Source organism: Sander lucioperca, chromosome 15 (genome assembly GCF_008315115.2).
Source record: "Sander lucioperca isolate FBNREF2018 chromosome 15, SLUC_FBN_1.2, whole genome shotgun sequence".
NCBI classification, from domain to species: domain Eukaryota; kingdom Metazoa; phylum Chordata; class Actinopteri; order Perciformes; family Percidae; genus Sander; species Sander lucioperca.
The window spans coordinates 25860178-25882028 of record NC_050187.1 but is presented as its reverse complement, the minus strand read 5'-3'; the positions used below and the strand labels follow the sequence as shown (position 1 = coordinate 25882028).

The window sequence follows — 21851 nt, the reverse complement described above, 5'->3', positions numbered from 1 at the left end:
GACACACGCCAAAGACGTGAACAAACAAACAAATGGATAAGTGAGTGCACACCACTGATTGTCGGTGTGTAGCATATGTGTGTGTGTGTGTGTGTGTGTGTGTGTGTGTGTGTGTGTGTGTGTCTGTCTGTCTCTGGTGCCCTGCCAGAGTCTGAGCCCATTCTGCTGAGTGGGCAGATTCTCTGGCGGAGTGTCCCATCAGAGTGACAAGTGCATTTAGAAACAGCCTGATGGAGTCATTAATGGCTGCGCAACTCATTAGCAACACACAACTCCTCAGTAACAATATCGTCATCATTAGGTTATTACACTGACAACAGATCGATTTATAAAATCTGGACGATGCAGCACATTTATAGAAAGCCATGATATGGAACATAATATAATTTAAGAAGCAGGATGACACATCTATTTATGAAAGCAAATAATCCTACACACACAAACACAATCAAACTGTATTGATTACTGGAATAACAACGACGAATTTGTGCCTTTTTGCATATGAGATTCAAGCAATATCAAGTAATTAAGGGCATTACAGCATAACACAGAAACACACCACAGCTTCTCTTCCTGGAAGATCCTCAGCAGAAAACAGCACAAGAATCATCAATAAACCAACCATTTTTCTTATGTTTTTAAGCCTATAGCAGTTTCACTTCCACAAAGGCTTTAAGCATACAATTATTATTAAAAAATAATTAATTGTGGATTATAAAGCTAAATTTCTGGCTTAAATTACCAGAACCTGACAAGATGTGATGGTATTTTTAGCATATTTTTGCTGAGCTATATTATGCCATTATAATCAGCATTAGGCATTACATCACAGCCATGTGAGAGAGAGGCAAATAACTGGGAAACGGCTTCAAAGGGAACATTATGTTCTTTCTGATTATTAGGCTCAAATACCAGAGTTTCCTATTTGCATCGGATGAGTCATCGGCAAAGACATCCAGCTTTATGTTGGGCCTGATTCATAAGTAATGCTGTTGTGAGACCCCGAGAGCCCAGTTTAAGAATCAAACATTCACTGATACTTAATGGCAGCATATACACGATGAATACGCCAGACAACCGTTCAGACACAAACAACGATCCTTAAAGCTCCTGAGATACACAGCAAATTATGATCTGAACTGATGGATAAGAAGGTGTCAGATGTGCCGTTGACTACAGTTTGATGTGACTCAATTAATTCAAGACATTACCAGCTGAATTAGGTGATTTTTCCAAGGCTTTTTTTGTTGTTGTCACACTCTGAAACAGAGCTGTTATACTGTGGGATGGTAATGCATTGGCAAACATGCTGCCATTACCTCTATCCTGCCTCTATTAGTGTGATTCTCAGCTCATTATATCGGGAGGAATTCCAACTACATACTGATGAATTACTCCAGTCAAGACAACACTTGTTAAACCAACCAAAGGACAATAAACATAAGCTGATTTATGGCAAAGACAGGACACAAATACATAAACATTCAACACAGCAACCCAGGGAAATTGAAAACACTGCAGTAACCTTTTGGAATGAAAAAATGCTTTACAATATAACCTAAAAAAAACTACAAGAAATTAAGGTATCTGCTGGCGCTCACCTAGCTGTGCCCTTTCCCTCTGGACATCCTTGAAGTTGAGTCCACTGGTCAGGGTGCTCTCCCGGTAGCGGTGGAGGGCTTCCCGCCTCCCATTGGTCCCCAGCTCCTGGAGCACAGAGGGTTTGAGAGGCTCGGCTTTCAGACAGTGGGTCCATCCTGAGAAGTCTGGTACCGTCCACTTCACCAAGTCCTCCAGCCGCACAATCACCTTCTCAGACACTGCAATTACCTCGTGCTGCAAGGAAGTGGGGCAGAATCCCAATTACATTTAGAACTGCATAAAGGGAATTACGGGTACATAAATGCAACTGTGTCAAGGTCATGGATCATTTACTTTAGTCACAATTTTAGGACTCTGTTTGAAACAGTTTTGTTGAACAGACACATGTAAATATTTCAACAACGGCGCATCTGCAGGTAGGCTATACATGACAAATTTGATGAATTTGAAATCTATGTTGCTCTGTAAATAATAGCACAAAAAATGTGGTACTACTGGAACTGTTGGATACTTTCAGGTGACATGATTTGTGCCATTTTAAAATCCACCAAGTATGAATTTTAGAGTCTTTAATTTAATAAACAGTGAGTTAGGTTGTTCTTAATGAGTAGTTTTGTTTACAATTGTAGCTATCATTTAAATGATAAAACTTGTTTTATATTATTCAAAATGTTACTTAAGCAACAGTACATGAGTGATATCAGCAAATTGTGCTTAAAATATCTAAGTAAAACTACTCATTATGAAGAACTGCACATTCCAGAGTGTTATTCTATATTATTCTATATATTTAGAAGAAGAATACATGTAAAGGAATTTTAATGTTGTAGTTTGTCAATGTGGAGCCAATTTTAGATACTTACGGGCCAAATTATGTCTGTGTAGCTTGCACACTGATAGCGTTAGAGAAGGCTAGCTGTAATCTTGCGCTGAAGTCCCGGTGTAGCAGGAAGAGGTAAACAGTGTGCAGATCGCTCCGAGAAGCAATCCTTGCAAGCCACAGACATCATTTGGCCCGTTTCAATGTAGTTACATAGTCACTGATATGGTCATAACCACTACAGTGCTCCATTACCTATTTTTGAGGGGTAATAAACTTAAAGTTTTCGTCGCGAAGGCATGACCTGTCCTCTGGAGGACATAGCCAGACCACCCGGCGCTCACTGGATTGTTTTCGGGAGCGGGAGGCGATGAAGGCGGGGAGAAATCAGAAGCAAGGATCCCGGTCGGGCCTGCTAGCGCGGCTAAGGGAACTACCACACAGATTGGCAATGCCAAGCCTCCTACTCACCAGATCGATCACACACAAAATGGATGAGCTACAAATACACGCAGAACTGTTGCATGATGATTATCACAGAATAAGCCTGGCTGAACACACTTATCACGGACGGCAGCTAGCAGCTAACAGCTAGCAGGGCGAGCTAGCTACCGGCAGGATAGAGATAGGGTAGGTGAATTTAAACAATGTCTGAGGTGAAAACGCATATTGTTGTCACGTAAGGGCCCTGTTCATGTTGCACAGACATTTTAATTGCATTTTGTGTCTGTTAAGAGGCACAAAGGCACTCTAAAACCTGCCCCGACAACTGCTGTTTTAGCTCAGTGGAAGCTCGTAGAGGTAGCTGCAGCAACTCCAGTTTGCTAGGACCGATTCAGGTCGGGTTTTTTTCAAGTACTTCAAGATTAAGTACGATCAAGATTAACGTAAAAATGGGCCAGAATTCTCCTTTAAGTACATTACTTGAGTAAATGCACTTAGTTACATTCCACCACTGGTAAGTCATGTTTGGCAGTATAAGGTGAACATAATCAGGGTAAAAAAATAAATAAAAACAAGATTAAAATAAGGATATAGATCAGAATCACAATCAGAAGCTAGTAGAGGAAACAGGCCGAACAACAGGACGTCCTTATTTATCAACTAAATTGGTATGTGAGTCAAGCAGCATTATGGCTGTGGATGCACATTAATGTAAGTAAATTACAGCACCATGAATATGGATGATGTGGATGATTGCTGAATTGAATTTATGCCAGCAGTTAAATCAATGTCAATGGGGACGTAGATGTTTTTAGACTTTTTGATTAGCATTTAGGAAGTCAGGCTCCCCATATTGACTATGAATGTTGAGATTTTTATGCTTTTGAATCACAAGTCACACTCAGCGGCTATGATTACCTTCAAAGTGTAAAGGGGTAAAGGAAATGCAATTTGTTACAGTGAGAGTGTAATGATTAAACAGTAGAAAGCTGTGAGCCAGTGGTCTCCCTGACACACAATAAAACTAATGTTACACTGTCAGGAAACTATAAATGTTAATCTATTGCAGTGATGTGCATGGCTGACACTGGGGTAAGCTGAACGTAACTGTGGTGGTTTTGTGTAAATACTTTATTCTGTTCAGTTGGCATACTTAATAAGATTTGCTCTCAGTATGTGCTTCAACCTTTTTTTCCGAAGGTTGATTCAACTCCGTCTAATAACTCTCATACTCAAAGAACTATAAGTCCAATGGAGAGGAAAGGAAGCAGAGATGCTTAAATGTGTTTCCATTGGAAGGGCTAATGGCTGAAGTGCTTGTTACCGACGGAGTGGAGTAGTGTGCTGGAAGATGGTTATTACAGAAACAGGGTAATCTGGAGGACAGATGTGTACAGGCAGAAACGCAGACACTCTGATTAGGTCTCTGATGTTTACCTTAGTTATCTGCAATTTACCAGGCATCTGTCTGCCTGTACACATTTCCCCTCAAAGAGCCTGTATATTACTGACATTAAAATAACATTAATTTACTCTACTGACATATTTATGCACTGTATGTATGAATGTAAAGAGGTAAGACGCAATCAAAGCTACACTTATACCATCTAATAAAATCCTAAAAGGACAACTCTGCAGTAAATCCTTCCTATGTGAAGCTTTAAATGTGAAGTTTTGGGGATTTTGGCATTTTAAGCTGTATTTCCCACTGTTTTAATGAATTATTTCAAGTGTTCCTGTTTTTTTTGTCGCCATATTCCAAAAAACAAACACATGAATAGATCACTTTTCAGCATTTCAGATTCTCTCTGAGTGCTCTGTCTATACAATTACCCATATTCAGTTCTCACATCATCTGCAACTACAGGCATATCAAATCCCAACCAGTTGGAGACAGCATTTCCTTATAAAGGAAAAGCCTGTGAGGGATAGCTTGATATAGCTGTGCCTCCCTCACTAAGTAGAAACATCAAACATGGGTTTTCGGTCTTCTTATAATGAGCCGTCTTCAGCTGTCAAGTGGTGGCGGGTGGTTGTAACCGGCTTTCCATGCAATGAAAAACTGACTGCTGTTTCTGCCTTCAGAAAAGCAGGCCATTTGAATAATGTAGAGCAACAGTAAATAGCATTCAGCCTGCAGCCAAAAAAACACATTGTACTCTATCTCTTTAGAATTAGCTACTGTACTTTGATGTGATCTACTGACAGCACAAACAGAAACACAAGCATGAAATATTTCAATTGAGTCCATTCGAAACAAAAATAATATACTGAACGTTCTGCTGCTGATGTACGAGTCAAACAGCAATACTTCAAGTAATTCAATAGCACACCAGAGCATACACACAGCAATGGCAAACCGTAAAAACACAGCCATCTCCTCTATATCAATCAGCTAAATGACATGCTGCCTCGTGTGAGTGTCAACATATCCTGTTTGGGGACTTGTTCGGCTTGAGAGCAAAACACAACAGGTGAGAGCAATTCAGCAGCTGTCAACACAGTCCAGAATATAATCAGTCTATGAAAGGAGCCACAACATGCTACATCCATTAGCTTTCTTTTTATACTTTACAAGCCAACTTTACACCGGCTGAAGTCTGTGGGCTGCTTTGTGATGCAGCATGTACAGTCAGGGAGCTGAATATTGGTTTGTGGGTTGCATAAGTCATGATATTTGATTGAGAAATATGCAGGCAAATACTGTAGAATTATGAAATATGCTGTGTTTCCATGGAACAGGTTTCTGAGAATCAGTTATTGAGAAACCCTCACAACAACAACATTGCACCAGCCTGGTTTGCCACCATTAAAAAACAGAAGAAAAGACTAAACCAGGGCTGCAACCAATACTAGTTTTTATTTTTGTATGACCTGTTGATTCAATTCATCTTTTAGTCTAAAGAGAGTCAAAAATGAGACTTCATATTACTTCTTTTTTTCCCCAGCTAATATCTAATATAAGATATAAAATGGCAATTCTACTAATCAATTCGTCAATAGTCCAACTGTTTTGATAGTCCATAAATCTTTTAAGTCATACATTTTTTAAACAAAAGCGCCAGTAATTCTCTTTTTGTGACTTCTCAAATGTGAGTAAGCAAATGTGTGCTAGCTTTCTGTGTCCATAATAATACCAAATTGAATATATTTGGGTTTTGAACTGTTGGTTGGACAAAACAAGAAATGTAAAGGCCAAGGCAGATGCATTTCATTGCATTTTAATCTACAATTGTACCTTTTAATGTAGAAAATAAACTAAACTTAAACTTGAACTTTAGGGAAAATGTGACTGTGGCTTTTTCTTGTATTTTAAAAAAACAATCAATGAATCTAGAAAATAATTGTTAGTTGTAACCCTACATCTTTGCTAAACAAATGACTTAAACGATTTGTCTACTACTAAAATTAAATTTGATTTGATTAATTAACTAATTATTTCAGCACTAGACATAACACAGATTAATCATTCCAGAAGCATTGCATGAGTCTTCCACTCACTGCTTTGGTATTTAAGACGTGCTTTAGAAACCTGCTCTTCTGTAAATGCTGCCCATCCACACTGTCCTGTCATTTCCAGTTAGGCAGCTAATAGTTAAGCAAAGCGGCAGACGCAGCCAGCAGGCCACATGATAATATAGGTCAGAGGACTGCAAGCCCACAGCCAAGACATGACACTCCACATCAGCAACATACCAAACAGCCTGGTGTCATTTCAGTTACACTTCCTACACAGATGCATTAAGAGCATTTATACACTCCTACACATCCTAAACATCTTAATGTGTTACCAGAATTTTACCTCATCATCAATAAACGTGCATAGTCTCTAACTGCTTGTTTATGATTGAGTTAAAATGCAAGGTGACACATTAACAGCTGAATGTTACATTCTGTCTCCGTTCTTCTATCAATAATTCATGTTATTACTGCGGCAGCATGATATCTCCAAAAACATTGCTGAGTGAATTTATTGCTATGACTGCACATAACGGACTGAAAGTGGGGAAAAAAACAGACTTCGGCTGTGAAACTGTAGATTACTCTGTTCCTGCAACCCATGACTCCAGCAATCACATTGAAATTAAACTCACTAAAATCCATATCATTTAATTTATATGGATGCGGCGGTGCACTGGTGGCAAAACAGCACATAAGGGACATTTCCAATTCTATATTCGGTGATCCAATTAGAAACAATGCACCCTGAAATATTCCATATCACTCTGAACAATTCCCTGCGAGAAATCCACGCCACTGTGCTCGAACAGAGACATTCCTGACTGTCAGCGTTCTGCAGTGCAGCGTCTCATCGCTCGGACAGGACTTTCAGCTCGGGAGTCAAGGGGTGCACGCTCCTAGTGGGTGGGTCTCGTTCTATACTGTGGGTACACACATTGACACACACACACACACACACACACACACACACACACACAGAACTCCTGTCATGCTGGGAAGGTTTCAGCCTGCTGCCTCAGAGAGGTCAGCACTGGAATTCCTAAGGCCAAAGGAGATTAGTAATTGAGTAATGGACATGGTGACATGGACAATGAGGAGACAGAGAGGGAAAGAGAGAGCAGGAGAAGGAGAGAGAAAGAAGAAGAGAGAGAGAACAAGGGTATGAAACACAATATGAGTTCATTATCTATCTCCCCTACCCATGACTGACCTTGGCTTCAGTGTCCCAAAACAAACTTATCTGGGAATTAAAAGGGAGCTCTGGGGAGTAAGCCAGGGACAATTGAATTAGAATATGTTTTTTGAGACTGCCTCAAGATGAGAAAGAGTTCAAGGTACAACATTTAAAGGTGAGAATCATTGTACATAATGTTCTGCCACTTAATGCATGCAGTTTATTCATATGCACAAAAGTTGCTGTAATATCTGCAGGGGTGCTGAACTCATCTTTTATTCACCGTTTCCATTACGCGATTGCTCTTACATGAACTGGGGTGATATATGAACTTAGCATTCTTTTGCAGAAAAATAGCAATATAACAGGAGTTTTCAAAAGCTTTCTGAAAGTGGGTGAGGCATCCATCATGTAAGGTGACACCACAAAAAAGCTGCATCAGCTCCCTTGAATCACAGCAGCTTTGTACTCTTGTATTTTAACAAATGCGCACACACAAGACAAAAAAACTGAGTGACTGATGAGTCCACATGCTCCGTCTAAAAAAAAAACAGTTAGGAATGAGAAATATTGGCTAGAGTATTAAGCAAGAGCTTCTCATCTGTGGCTGTATTCTCCTCAAAGGTTATAATAACGATCCACTGTAGCCAGGGGCACTGGAGTCATGCATCAAGGCAAATGTTTGCCTGTTCAAGTGGTTAGTCAATGACAAAGTGGAAAAAGCCAAGCCCAACAGCACAAAAAAAGTCACTTGTGTGTTGACAAACGGGCCACTGCTGTAACATATCATTACTTAAGCTGCAAAGACACAAAACAGTTTGGTAGTTTGGTAAGAAGAATCAGAAGATTGCGAAGGATGTGAATGACAACTACTAAACCAATGGGAAATGTTAGTGGGTTTTTTATAGCCTTTGAAGTCTGGGGTATTCAGTTTTAAAGGTTTTAAATTACACTATCCTAAAAAGCTGGTAATAATTTACATGCTATTTCAGCAATGGTGAGGAATTCACTGGAGGGCAGTGTTCAGAGTTAATGACTTGTTCTGCGGCTGGAGGAGGCGCACATACGAGCACACTACACATGCACGCTAAAAGCCCCCCCCCACCACCTCTAAATTCCTGCCATTGTTGTGTGAATGGGGAGATTTGGTATAATGCACAGACTGGCCAAGACAAGGCAGCGGTATGGATGTTCTAAAAAGATTACTGTAAAAATGAGCCATATCACATTTACACTTGAGTCATTCAGCAGAACGACCTTATCCATCAAAATGCTGGTCGCATACCTAAGCCACTTACACTTAACTCAACTAGCATCCCAGATGCCTATATTACCCATTCAGGGTTTTTCCCTTAGGAAAAATCAAAGAAGCAGCAAATGAATACAATCTAATTTCCCTACAAGCTGGCTTTCCAAGCACTGAAACACATGCATGGACTACTGCCATGTACTGAAGAAATGGCTCTGGACGCATGCCAAAGTGTTTTCCACAGCAATCAATACTGGCCTACTGCTGCAGTCCCCAGCCTGTCAGTGTATGTGTGTGTATGAATGCATGTGTGTGAGTTTGTGCCAAAGCCTTGTCAGCTAGAGGGACAGAATAGAGGAGAAGAGAGGTCAGATGAAATCAGAGGTGATGATAATAGCACATTAATATAACATTATCCAGAAATATTCACCGTGGTTGTGAATTCCCATTAAGAGTGCCTTGCTGTATTTGCACCAAAGTGGGATATATAGTATAAGATAAGCGTTAGCAATTAACCGCCTGGAGCAGAGTATACAATAAGTGGGTGATGTGTTCAATGAGCTGTTATCTACAACAGCTCTCTCCTGAAATGTGGGGTCCAAAAACAGAAAGTATTACAGCCAGCGAGCAGTACCAGCAGGAGAGGCAGGCTATCTGGAGTGAGAAGAAATAATGTGTCACTCAATGAGTTTTAAAACACATGTGATTGTTTAGTCAGTGGCCGTTTGCAGGCAGACTAATAGAGCAGAGGCCCCAATAGAGGGTTTGTCATAATGGGTGAGCAACTCGACACAAAGCCTGTTTAAAGAGCAAGCAGAGCTCAACTGGTGGGGGTAAACACTGCTTGTCAGGCTGAGATACAATGAAAAATAGAGCTTCCTCCACATATGGACTTAATAATTAACCCAGAATAAATAGATTAATGCATTTTATCTGGATCTGTTCATCAACTATTCAGCAAAAACAGGCACCGAGAGCTAAGTTTATTCAATGAATCATTATTTTTATTTTGAGCCAAAGCTGACTGGATTTAAATCTGGCTGCGTTTAAAAAGGAATTGACCTCCAACCCTGTGACAGAAGAAAAACAAGCACAGTAGGTCATGGGTTGGTTCCTTTTGTCACCGCACAGCACAGCAAAACATAGCAAACACAGCACAGGAGAGACTGAGAGCAAACAAATACCTGAGAAATAACCAGGAAATTACATCATACCTCAGCGCTGAGAACACAAGTGAATCAGTAATCCAATTCCAGTGAGCTAGTTCAATGTATGGCTGTTCTGATGTCTTAAAAAAGTTGTGTTTTTTGGTATTTGGATGATATTGTGCTTCAGGCTTAAGATAATACTGTACGAGTCGTGATTTCACAGAGAAAATAAGCAACACAGCACTGGTTGTTTACATGTCAGATGTCAAACACTGCTTCCATTTTATGATGTGTGAAAATATTCAAGAGTTAATCTAAGAATAAATGTCATGAGCCTCAATGACACCAAGTTGTGGCTTTACCTCATGATGTGCTCTTTTAGCACTAAAACCTTGTGAAAATAGCACACTTCCTGAGAGCTGTTATCAAGTTCATATCTGTATGAGTCACTAGACTAATTTGAACTCCTGATTTTCTGCCAGTCAATTACAGATTCACAGAGTAACTCAACAGCCATTCATCTGTCTTTATATGCAACCAGAGTCCCAAAGAAAAATGACTAATGGGAGGTTTATAAACTCCACTTCCCAGTGTAGCTAAAAATGAACGCCTCTCTAGTGTTTACATTTTAAACACAAATAATCTTTTCACACATGCATCACTCAGGCACAGCCAATGAGTTTTAATATCACAGCTTTTTGTGAGGCTGGTTTACCTTTCTTGTTTGTTTTTTGGATTATGAGTTGCATCTGTAAAGCACTCCTAGCTGACTCACACAGAGCAGATTAGTGTTATGGGGCAAAGTCAGCGAGAATCTGAATGGGCTCAGTGAAGGTCATAAACTGACTTGAAGTTGTCAGGGCAATTTCCACTGTGTAATATACAGTAAGTAGTCCGATTTGCTGAGAGCAGGAGGTTTGACAAGCCCTTTAATTAAGGTCAGCCTGCAGGCAAATACATTGCCCTTAACTATATCATCCTCAAATTACATTATTCCATTGTCTGGTTTATTCTATAAGCAGACTGCAACTTCAAAGCAAGTGCATCTGTCGCTGGTGCTTACAGGATTGTGTGCTGTGATGCAAGTTGCTGCATAATTCATGCAGGGGAAATAGCTTTTATTCCTCTTATGCTTGTACTCTGTTACCAAATACACATACAGCACATGCTTTTCGTCTTGAATCATTCCGTGTTTCCTTGATTCTTTGTGATTTGATTTGCAATTGCATTGCAACCCTTCTGGTAGTTAATATAATATTTTCCAGATATACCCAATGGACTGGAATGTAAGCACTTTGCATTGCAAATAAGTCTTTGGGTAAGGGGCGGAGCTGACATGTCATTGCGCAAGTGTGGCCTCAAGATCGGCGATGCATGCACTTAAAGTAATTACTAAATAATTGCAGCGTGTTAAAGGCTAAAGCGAGAGGGCTTCAGGAGATGATACCCGTTCATAGAAGAATTCTGCCACAAAGATGATAGCTTGTCTAAGCGGCAGCCCATAAATAGCCACCTTTCTCATGAAAGGGAAATGTGATAGCCACTCTATTACTCAAGAGGAAAGAATGTAAGTAAACCATCAGCGGAAGAGTCGAGTACAAACACTGCTTTGTCCTTCCCTATAAACAATATAAGAGCAGCAGAGAAATATTTCCATCCAGCCGCAAGTGATCAAAAGCAGAAAGTCGTAATTAAAGTGATGGTTAAGGAATATAAGATAAATCAACACATCATTTGTTTTACAGCCGGTGAGAAAAACAAACCTCTCAATATCAGAGTAATGCCATTCAGTGCAACGATGTAACCGGATCACAAGCGCCACATATGGTCACAGTCAATCATAACTATTGATTTTCTGTGCCAACAACAGCGTAATGTAACACAGAGGCGTCTTAAGTGCTGCCACAAATGTGAGCTGATAATATCACATTGTTGAGGATGGAAATGTCCACATGGAAAATTATGCAAAGCATGGAGAGTAGTTAAAACGTGTCAGCGCTGGCTGTGCTCTGCCACGCTTTATGACTCGCTTTGCCTCTTTCAACATGCAGGCGGAATTACAAAATATCTAATAACTTCTGTACCGAACGATCTGAGCCAGGTTGACCCCATGCATTCATTGCCATTTCGCAATTTCCGCCCATATGTCAGTATTTGACACGCTTTACCAAGAAGTGAAATGACACAGCCTAGGCGCAGGATTCTTGCGGATTTTCCCCTTTATAACACAATTAACCCCATAGAGCGCAGCGGCATCTTATTGAGCGCAGCTGGACAAGTGCACATTCAGCAGTTGACACAACAATAGGCAAATAGGCTAAAGTAAAACTAGAGAACAAATACCGCTGTAGGTCAATCCTTTAACTGCTCGGGTACATGAATGTCAGTATTGATACATGCGTTTATGAATGTCTGCCACCGGATACTAAACAAACATTGCCAACTCCTAATGCAGCAAAGATGCTGGTTAATCAAATGCTCGCGAACATGGGAGAACACAAAGAATAAACACGATGAAACCTCCAATCATTCATAATTATTCATCAGGCGATTAATATTCCTACCTCTCCATGGGTGACTGTCCGTCCCTGGGGAGTATCCTCGGGTAGAAAATAAAGTTTGGAGCTTGATAAAAGTTGCTTGCTTGTTCTTTCTTCCCAGAGCAGCTGAAGCTCTGCTATGCAAATAGGATCCTCCGGTTTACATCTGACGAAGAAAAAGTCTCCGAGAGACAGAAGCCTCGGTTTGCCGTCCCGGTTAAATTTAAAGGCTTTATAGAATATATATGGTCCATGTAAACCGCAAGTCGAGCCCACCCACTGTAGAGGAAAAACACAAACGGAGAAAATAATGAATGGCTTATCAACTCATTTGGTAAACAAATCGTAGCTTAGTTGGCACAAACATTTCAAACATCCATGCGTAATTACGCACGGTTGGCAAATATCACATTAGAATATCTCAGTTTACTGCACACAATTGGTATCATGTAACTATTTTTAGATGTTCAACATATGACACAGATGTGGTTATACTAAATGCAATGTGTCAAACTTTTGTGGATTAGGCACGTGAGCACAGTTTACAGCAGGTGGCGATTAGAGCAATGCGAAAATAAAATAAATAGACGGTTAATAACAAACGTTACCTTCAGTGAGTTCGGCTCCATCTCGACGTTATGAATTGATTAAACTCAACACGCTCTCCAAACTTGCTGGCTTGAATGGATCGTCGAAGGTCCTGCAAGGGACATATTTCTGTAGAGTTTAAAACATCGTGTATTATTCGATAAAGGGTCGTGGAAAAATATGCTTTGTGGTAAAAGCACTGCATTAAGTATCGTGTAAGTCTGCGTGTTTATTTATTTAAGTAAATCTGTGACAGTATTTTTTTGGCGAATTTCTATTAAGCGTAATCATGTGTTTTGACAAAATATTAACACATAATCATAAAAATATCAAAATTTTTCAATCATCAGCAAATAGTAGTTGTATTTAAAAAATACAAAATACCGTTTTCGGAAAATTATCTGCCTTCAGAAGCTTCATTTGTGCTAATATTCTGCGTTTATGAGATCATCTAAGACCTTGTGTCTTCCAGGACTTCTGTAAAAGACGTTCACTATGAAAGCACATTTCTCGCAGTAATGACACTGAGCCGCTTGCTGTGGATGCCTTCAAGAAACAATGTTACATGAAAGTTAATAGGGCTATCAAATGATTCCTCAAAAGGCAATGTGGGACCCGTGAGCTGCCGGCTTCGCTTTGAGCGGAACTTGCTTTGCGTTATGGCTCAGGCGCGCGGGTTGGCGTTAATGCTGAAAATAATGGCCTTTATATATTTTAAGGCGAGCACGAAAAGACAAAATTGGCCGAGTTAGAAAGCGGGGCGTCACGAGACAGAATTAACGAGGCGGTCCATTATGCAGACATAAATCATCTTAAAACGCTGCGCTGACCTTGTGAAGACAGCGGGATATATTTGACACGGGTTAACACATTTGCACGATCAAAGCCTCTTATATAATTATGTTGATTAATATGTATTACCATAAACACTGGGGAATTGCAAAGGTATTAGGATACCATTATTAAACTATGATTTAATAATTATAGCTATGCTATTTATACGAAGTTACACAAACTTTACGGTTTCTATTTACATGTGTGGACTCATTGTCCTTTCAGTCTCCGCTGCTGAATGTGTCAGCTGTATTTTATCGGCTGTCTGGAATTATTCATGTATTGAGAGGTACCTTCTCCGTCCACAGCGCTGTGCTGTTTCTCCACTGCCATCCAGCCTTTGCCCTGAATTTATCCACCACTCAGATCACAGAGCATATGCAACAGCGACATAGGCCTACTACTGACATCAGCTATTTCAAGTACAGTATTACGCAATGCGTTTTTTTCCCCTGAAATGACGGGTAGAGCATACTGACGCATTGATTCACATCCAGTAAAGTGTATTCCTGTCTACCAAACGGACATTTTTTTTTCTCTTCTGGTTCTGCTGCTGTTTTATCTTTAAATACATACAGTGGCAACTTTTACCTGGGGTTCAATAGATCATAGCATAATATAATATAATGAAATATAGAACATTTAGGATCAAGATCATAATTTCAGTCCTCTAAATTGCACCAGCAGAATTCCTCTTCACTGCCCTCTATTCGAAGCAGCAGCAGAACATGATGTATTAATACTAAAATAGCTGAGGCAATGTTCTGTGACACTCAGATATTTTAAGTACCAGTTTAGTGCATCCGTTTGGAGTAAAAGGTGGATTACACAGAGGCTCATTGTCTTACATGCTGCAGCAGCAGTGCTGGCATCCTGCAGTGAATCTAATATAAACCACGACTCTTAGTGTTATCTTTCCCGATTTCTCTCCCAGCCATTCCAGTGGCTGAATCAATGAGGTTGCATTGTTAATGGCAGCCACTATAATGAAGTCCTTGGTTAATCAATGGCACCACTAGAGCTCTTATCTGGCAATTGCAAGTGTTTGCTTGTCAACAGCCAGAGCCCAGCAGCGACTACAACATTGTGATGCAGATATTGATTTGGATTGGTGTGAAGAAAGAATAAAGAGAGAGGTATTGGACAAAATATAATGTCAAAATATTAGGAACATCTTCCCAAAACTGAGCGGTAGCATATGCCCCATAATACACATGTTTAGTATAACAATCAGAATTTAGAAATCTCATCTGCTTCTCTTTATCTCAGCATGTCTTTGTGATCAGATACGATTTAATAAAGGAAAACAATAATATACATTTACATGGTTTGTCTTTGTGAGTGAACTTGAAACGTGAAAAGACATGGACATTATAAGGGTTCTACATTAGTCTATAGTCAAATAAGTAGCTTGAGGAATACACTGTAAGCCATATTGAACAGTTTAACATTCATTTCAGGCACACCGGTTACAGCTCAAATCCCTCTAAGTAAATCTGAAAGTAGCCCTCTTTAAGTCGAGCCTCATATGTGGGTTGTGAATCAAGTTTTTTCACTTCAGACTCAGTTCACATTATCAAACAGGTTTTTTTCACTTTTGCAATCACTGCTTGTAAATTTGTTTACTAGGGCATTTTCTGAATGGAGTGAAATAAGATCTATATGAATATTCGTTGTTTCGCTTTAAAAGCTCTGACACAAACACTGTTTCACTATTAATGTGTTGTTATGACTGCACGAGTGAGCCAAGAAGCCTGAAACATTTTTTACAAATAAAAAGCACTAAAAAAGACATATTGGGAGATATCGGGGAAATATGTTTGAGGCAGATACTTGCTTTTGTTGTTGGATATAGCACAAACATACAATGAGTGGATAAGTAGTAAAACCATACTTTTTCTCAGCACAGGTGTTCCACATTCTACAAAATGAGGCAGCCTCAGCAGGAAGCCGCAAATTAGTTTGGAAAGTCACCCCAAACTAGAGAGCTGGGGTTACAGTTTCAACCACAGCAAAGCAATACAAAAGCCATTAAATAGCATATTCCTACATAAGTGTGACCATATGTTGACATGTCTTAATAATGAATATGAATGTCAGTTATAATGGCTCAAACATAATATTGACTATTTAACCACCACAGAGCTCCAGGTAAGAAATCTACCCACAGAGAGCTGCAGAGCTAACTTTAAATCAACCCTTTGATGGCCTAACCCCAGAAGAAAGTAATGGGAAAATGATTTATTTGCATTTTTTTGGTTAATTTAAACAAAAAACAGTTACCACACAGTTTTGTAATTAGGCTATAAGCCTCAAATGATGGTAATGTTCATTTACAGAACTTTTAAACATCTACATCTGATAAACTCGCACTGACCACTACCTGCCCAGCACAGCAGACAGACAAAGTTAGCAACTAGCTGTTGAACATAATGGAGCATTTAGCAGCTAGAGCCAGACATTTCCCTCAGAAGTTGGTAGAGAGCAAAACTGAGCTAAAAAGAGAGTAAATATTGGACATATTTGGCCAGAAACACGACTCCAAATTAATTATAATGTTGCTCAGAATCTGCTGGATGTGAAAATAGGCAACGATTTTCTAATAAGTTTGCCATATTAACTGAAAAAATAATAATATGAAGGTCAGTGTTGTGTTACAGCTTGTTTCCATTGCCCATAAGTGGCCATATAATCAGTTATTGGGGGTTTAAATGAGGCTTTGTTTTTGTGTCATTTATTACCAGTATCAACAGCAGCACTCTAGATTTACCATGTTATCACTGTTTTCATTCATTCAATGCACCTTAAAATATCATATCATATTGATATAACAATTTCAGTAAATATGCAATGGAATAATGTTGGGTGATCAAGTTTTTATATTTATCATCAGGAAACTTTATTTTCTAATGGCAATATTCAGTTTTGTACCATTAATGGGCATTTGTACCAATTGGTAGAGGTTTTTAAAAACTGACAAAGCTTTGGACTATTATTACTATTTATTTACCTCATTCTGTTCAGTAAGCCTGGGGATGTTTTGCCTAACACACTTTAACTTAAAGTGCTAGAGATTTTTTTTTCTATTGTGGGAAAATAAGTACTTATACTTAGTAAAAGTAGCAATACCACAATGTAAAAGGTTACTTATTTTTTAAAATTCTATTTAAACTCACGTTTCTCTCTTACATGACCAAACCTCTCTCCCTCATTCATTTCTCTCTCTCTCTTAATGTGATCTTAAGATCCACATTAGTAATGGCAGCGCCAGGCATTATGAAAACCTACAGATGACTAAAGCAAGAAAGCTTCTGAGAAATTAGGGCAACACACTCAATCTCCTACTCATTCCACATGCACAATTGCATTACCCAGTGGATAACCATCTATCATCAATGGAAAGCCCTGGGACATTAAAAATCCATCAAGTAAATTTGTCCACAGGAACATGTTTCAGTAGTAACTTTACACCTGATTCTTTGTGCTGCTGTAATCACACAATGGCCCCCGTCTGCAGGGTGACTTTAGAAAAGGTAACAGGAGATCTGAGTGATGTTACCGGGCTAATTTTAGCCTCTTAGACTCATTATAACCTGGTGTTACATTTCTCTCCATAAAATCACATGCGACTCTACCTTCATTAGACAGCACATGCACACAAGACATCCAATTAATTTAGTGAAAGGGTTGCTTTTAATCAGGACTTAAGTTTGATGTTCATCTGGAGGCTATTTGAGATGATTTCAGTGTGTATTAGCAGGTGTCAGCCGGTGTACTGTTGGCTGAATATTAACTGATTTAGCTCATAAATATCTGTGATCCAGTGATATCTTCAGAACATCATAGGGGTTACTGCATGGAGCAAACTGTGTGGATTATTACTGTTCACAACAGATATCTGATATCACACTTGTTTATCTGAGCTACCATACTTCATCATGCTTTCTGCAATCTATCTATTCAATTACAAAATTCGAAACTGAGGTCCGACATTTCCAACAAACCAATTATTGTATCCATTCGAGGCTGCGGCCATTCATCATACCTAATATCATTTATTTATATGTATGTTAGGCATAGTAATTCAAAAGACAAACATTGGTTGGCCCAGTCTGAATAACTGCCTTGACAATGAACTAATTGCCTGCAAAACACAATTTCACATTCATTGGCCACTATTACAGCTGAATTGTTTGATAATGTCAAGTGAGTCATTTTATTAAGCGCCACACAAATGTAATCATGCGGCAGGGCTATGTGAATTTGAGTGTATACAAGTGTTAACATCACTATGGGTTTTAGGTTATTACCGCCACAGCAAATGTAAATTTGCTTCATTGATGGAGAGTGCTCAGCTGAATCAGAAATGTGAAAACTGCAAACAAAATAGGCTGCTTCATTCCCCTGCCATCTGCATACACATCAGGACACACACGCACGCACACACTCACACATGCACACACACACACACACACACACACACACACACACACACACATACAAACACACAGAGTCGCATTTTATATCTCCCCATCTGAAACCGGGATTAGAACCATGAATAATGTATTTATGTAAATGTATGATGGGTATAACTATAAAAGATGAGAGTGATTGAAAAGGCATTTTGTTAGATTGAGTTACTGCTTGTGAGTTATGCATGTTTTCAGTGCAGGGAGAGAGAGAGAGGCGAACACTGGTGAACCCCAAAAAAAAGCTTTTTTAAGCAAAGAGGTCAGCGTGTCACCTCTGCATCTGAGGAATACATTAATTCTGTACCTGATCTCAGCATTTACGGTGCATTTCAAACATCAGTCAGGTTATTACACCCAGTGGTCAAACTATCATTGACTATGAAGTCGCTGAGGACAGTGACCATCTGTGTAACGCATCACCAACTGCAATTTCTGTCAAACACTGAATTGTTATAAAACGGCTATAAATGTCAGCAGACATCTATGATCAGATTACTCACTGGTGCGCGTCACCTTCCCATCTGGGCTGAGCGTACTGCATTATATATGTCAAATAACTGTGTGTGTGTATAGGCAATTACAATGCAGCCGTTTTACACCGATTTGTCATAATGTATTCTATTTGGATAACAGCTTCAGTTGTCATGTGTGCAATACTGTTGTAATCTGTGTAATCCTTGTGATATATCTGCAATTTAGGACAATCAGCCAATTCAAGAATGGAGACAATGGACACATTTTGAAAAATTACTGACAACTGCTGAATTGTTCCATTACAGCAGCGCTGGAAAGGAAATACAGTGTTCTGTTCAGAGCTCAGAGCCTGAGCACACACATTAAAGAAAAAAAAACTCTCAGCATTAATAATTTATCTCATTTTATAAGGCAATTTAGCAGTCACTTGAAGTTGCTATGGTGACGGGGAGGTATTTTGAGACAACTAATGATCTATGCAAAACCCACTCACTGTAAACTTCACTCAAGCTAAATGAGATTGCTGTCTGTGCTGTGTGTGATACATGGCTGAGAACTTAATCCCCATGCTATGCTTGGCCTTTTTCTGCACAGGACAAATTAAGGTTCTTAATATCAATGTAAAACATCTGTGGGCTGTTTACTGTACAGGGAATATGAACCAAGTAGCAACTGGGGGCCAGCACTGCGCTGCATAATAGTCTTTTGTTTTGATTGCTGATGCAGAATTCACGTTGGCCAAGAAAAAAAATCCTGTGAGTGAAAGGAAAATGAATACTCATGATATGGTTTAAATGTAACTCAATATGTTTCACACAAAATCCCCTTCAATATATCTTTATTTTTCAGCTTACGTTAAAGATTCCACATTGGAAAAGCTTTGAAGACTCGCTCTGTTCAGAGGCGAATCATATTTGTCCAATAACTGCTTGGCCTGTTGCAGCTGTTGGGGCTGAGACAGAATGAGTCATGTGTTACCCATTTATGTCCAATTTCTCCCATGCAAATGCCTGACATGTGTGACTCTGCAAGGCCCTAAGTTGAAACAGTATTTTTGAAAAGAGAGAGAATCAAGGCTAGAGCTGTGTGACCATTTAGCCACCTGCTTCACCCATGTCCTGTACTGTTTAAAGAAAGTTTATATTTGGGAAACAATCTACTTGGGTTGTTTCTGACATGGCTTTAAAGCAGGCGCAGCTGCCATGAAATTAAATGAATAAACAAAGGAGGAATGGATTCTGTGGTTTCTCCTTAAAAGGAGCCCTCTTTTGGAAAATATGAGTTGTATCCACTGAGCTTTGGTAACTGTGTGAAAACATTTTTTGTCTCTAAAAATAGACTGACACACACAAGAAGAAATGGCTTCTAATTTTAATAACACCTCTTCATCTTTCCCCCTCCTTTTTTAAATTGTATGCCAAGCCTTTTGTTAATTAGCATAAATGGTTGACTAATAAAGGTGCTACTCCCAGAGCTGTTTTGCTCTGCTCCACCTGGAAGCTGTGGTGTTGAGTGCCACCTGTTGGGATACAACAGTAATGACATGGAGCTAGTGACAGCTGTATTAAACAGGATTCGTGTAATTTACTGTGTAACATAATAGCCAAGTTATTAATTAGCCAGTCTTGAGAGAGGTGTAGCTGCTGATCACAAACTACTGATAAAAGCTGCACTGTTGCTTTCTACATTACAACATGCATGTTCATGGGTAAGCAGTTGTGGAAAGTTAATAAGTAAATACACTCAAGTAGTGTACAATTTGAAGTACCCGCCTGCATAATGAGTACTTTTACTTTTGGTACTTAAAGTATATTTTGATGCTACTTTCGTACTTCTTTACTTAAATACCATTTTAAAAGCAGGACTTTTACTTGTAACAAAGTATTTGTACACTGGTATTGATAAGTACCTCACCCACCACTAAGGGCAGGTTGCAGCTTTGGATACATCCTGAAATGCCTCCAATATTCTACTGATGCCCAGTGTGGTTTTAATATTACTATTTTAATGCTTGAAACTTCAGTGTTTATACTTGGATTTCCTTCTTATTAGGGTGAAATCTCTTTAAACAGTTCTTCAGGAATGCAACACTTAAACTGTCAGCTGAAACCTAAACGAATGAAAATCTCTGAGGGTTAGCAGATTTGTAAGGCAGGATGACTCACATCTATTGAACTGCAGGAGAAACTCACGGCTAGCCTATGCACAGTTGGCCTTTACACCAAGAAAAGTTATAGAAATATATACTATAAGACGACAACAATGCAAAAGTACATTCCTGAAGTCACAGAATGCAAGCAGACACAAAACAAATGAAGCATACAGGGCATTGCACCAATCCTAAACATTGGTTCGGTATTTTCAGCAGTTATTATATGGATCAACCAGACAAAGATAAAACTTTTCGAAGAGAGCAATAACATGTGCACAATGCTAAAGATAATGTAGGTGTATGAATGCAACGAAATAAAAACTCTTCTCTACTGCCCCACGCTTTATTAACCAGACATTTCTGGCGATACTGCCTTCATTAGGTTATGACCTGAGGTTGTTTTCCTCAGATGTCACCCTCAATAACCTCAGACGCCACCCAGATTAAAGAAATATAGCCAAAACATTTGGTGAATAAAGCATAATGTACAAATACTTTTATTTTTTATTTTGATGGGCTGTGTGTTTAGTTTAGATATCATTCTGGAAGAGAATCATGCATACCTAATTAACAGCTACATGATCTTTTTTGTTGTGTGTAAACATAAGAAGCAGTTTTAATTTTATTTTTGCCTCCCTTAGTTCCTTAATTATATAAATAGTTTTCAGTTCTTTCTCATGTCTAATACTTATCATCCTTTGTAGTCTGTATAACCAGTAATATTTCAAACAATGACCTCACAGTGGATTCATTGCTCCGCTGTGGTATATTTTATTCTATTCTATGTTACAAAGATTATTTTTGTGCTGACAACAGCAAACGGTGTAGCTCTAAATGAGCTTTGTAGCGGTGCTGATTGAAGTGGCAGCATGGAGGGAATCACTGTTCTGTG

At 39.1% G+C, this 21851-nt stretch overlaps 1 protein-coding gene across 1 annotated transcript in view; it reads right to left on the bottom strand.

Moving 5' to 3' along the window:
- Window positions 1-13279, bottom strand: part of arid5b (AT-rich interaction domain 5B) — a 76024-nt gene extending 62745 nt beyond the window's left edge. Inside the window, exons 1-3 of the mRNA XM_031308838.2 lie at window positions 13048-13279; window positions 12464-12718; window positions 1602-1836 (exon numbers count right to left, since the gene is read on the bottom strand). Coding sequence (XP_031164698.1) covers window positions 1602-1836; window positions 12464-12718; window positions 13048-13068 — 511 coding nt within the window. The 5' untranslated portion in view covers window positions 13069-13279. The remainder of the gene's footprint in view (window positions 1-1601; window positions 1837-12463; window positions 12719-13047) is intronic.
- Between the last annotated feature and the right edge of the window lie 8572 nt (window positions 13280-21851).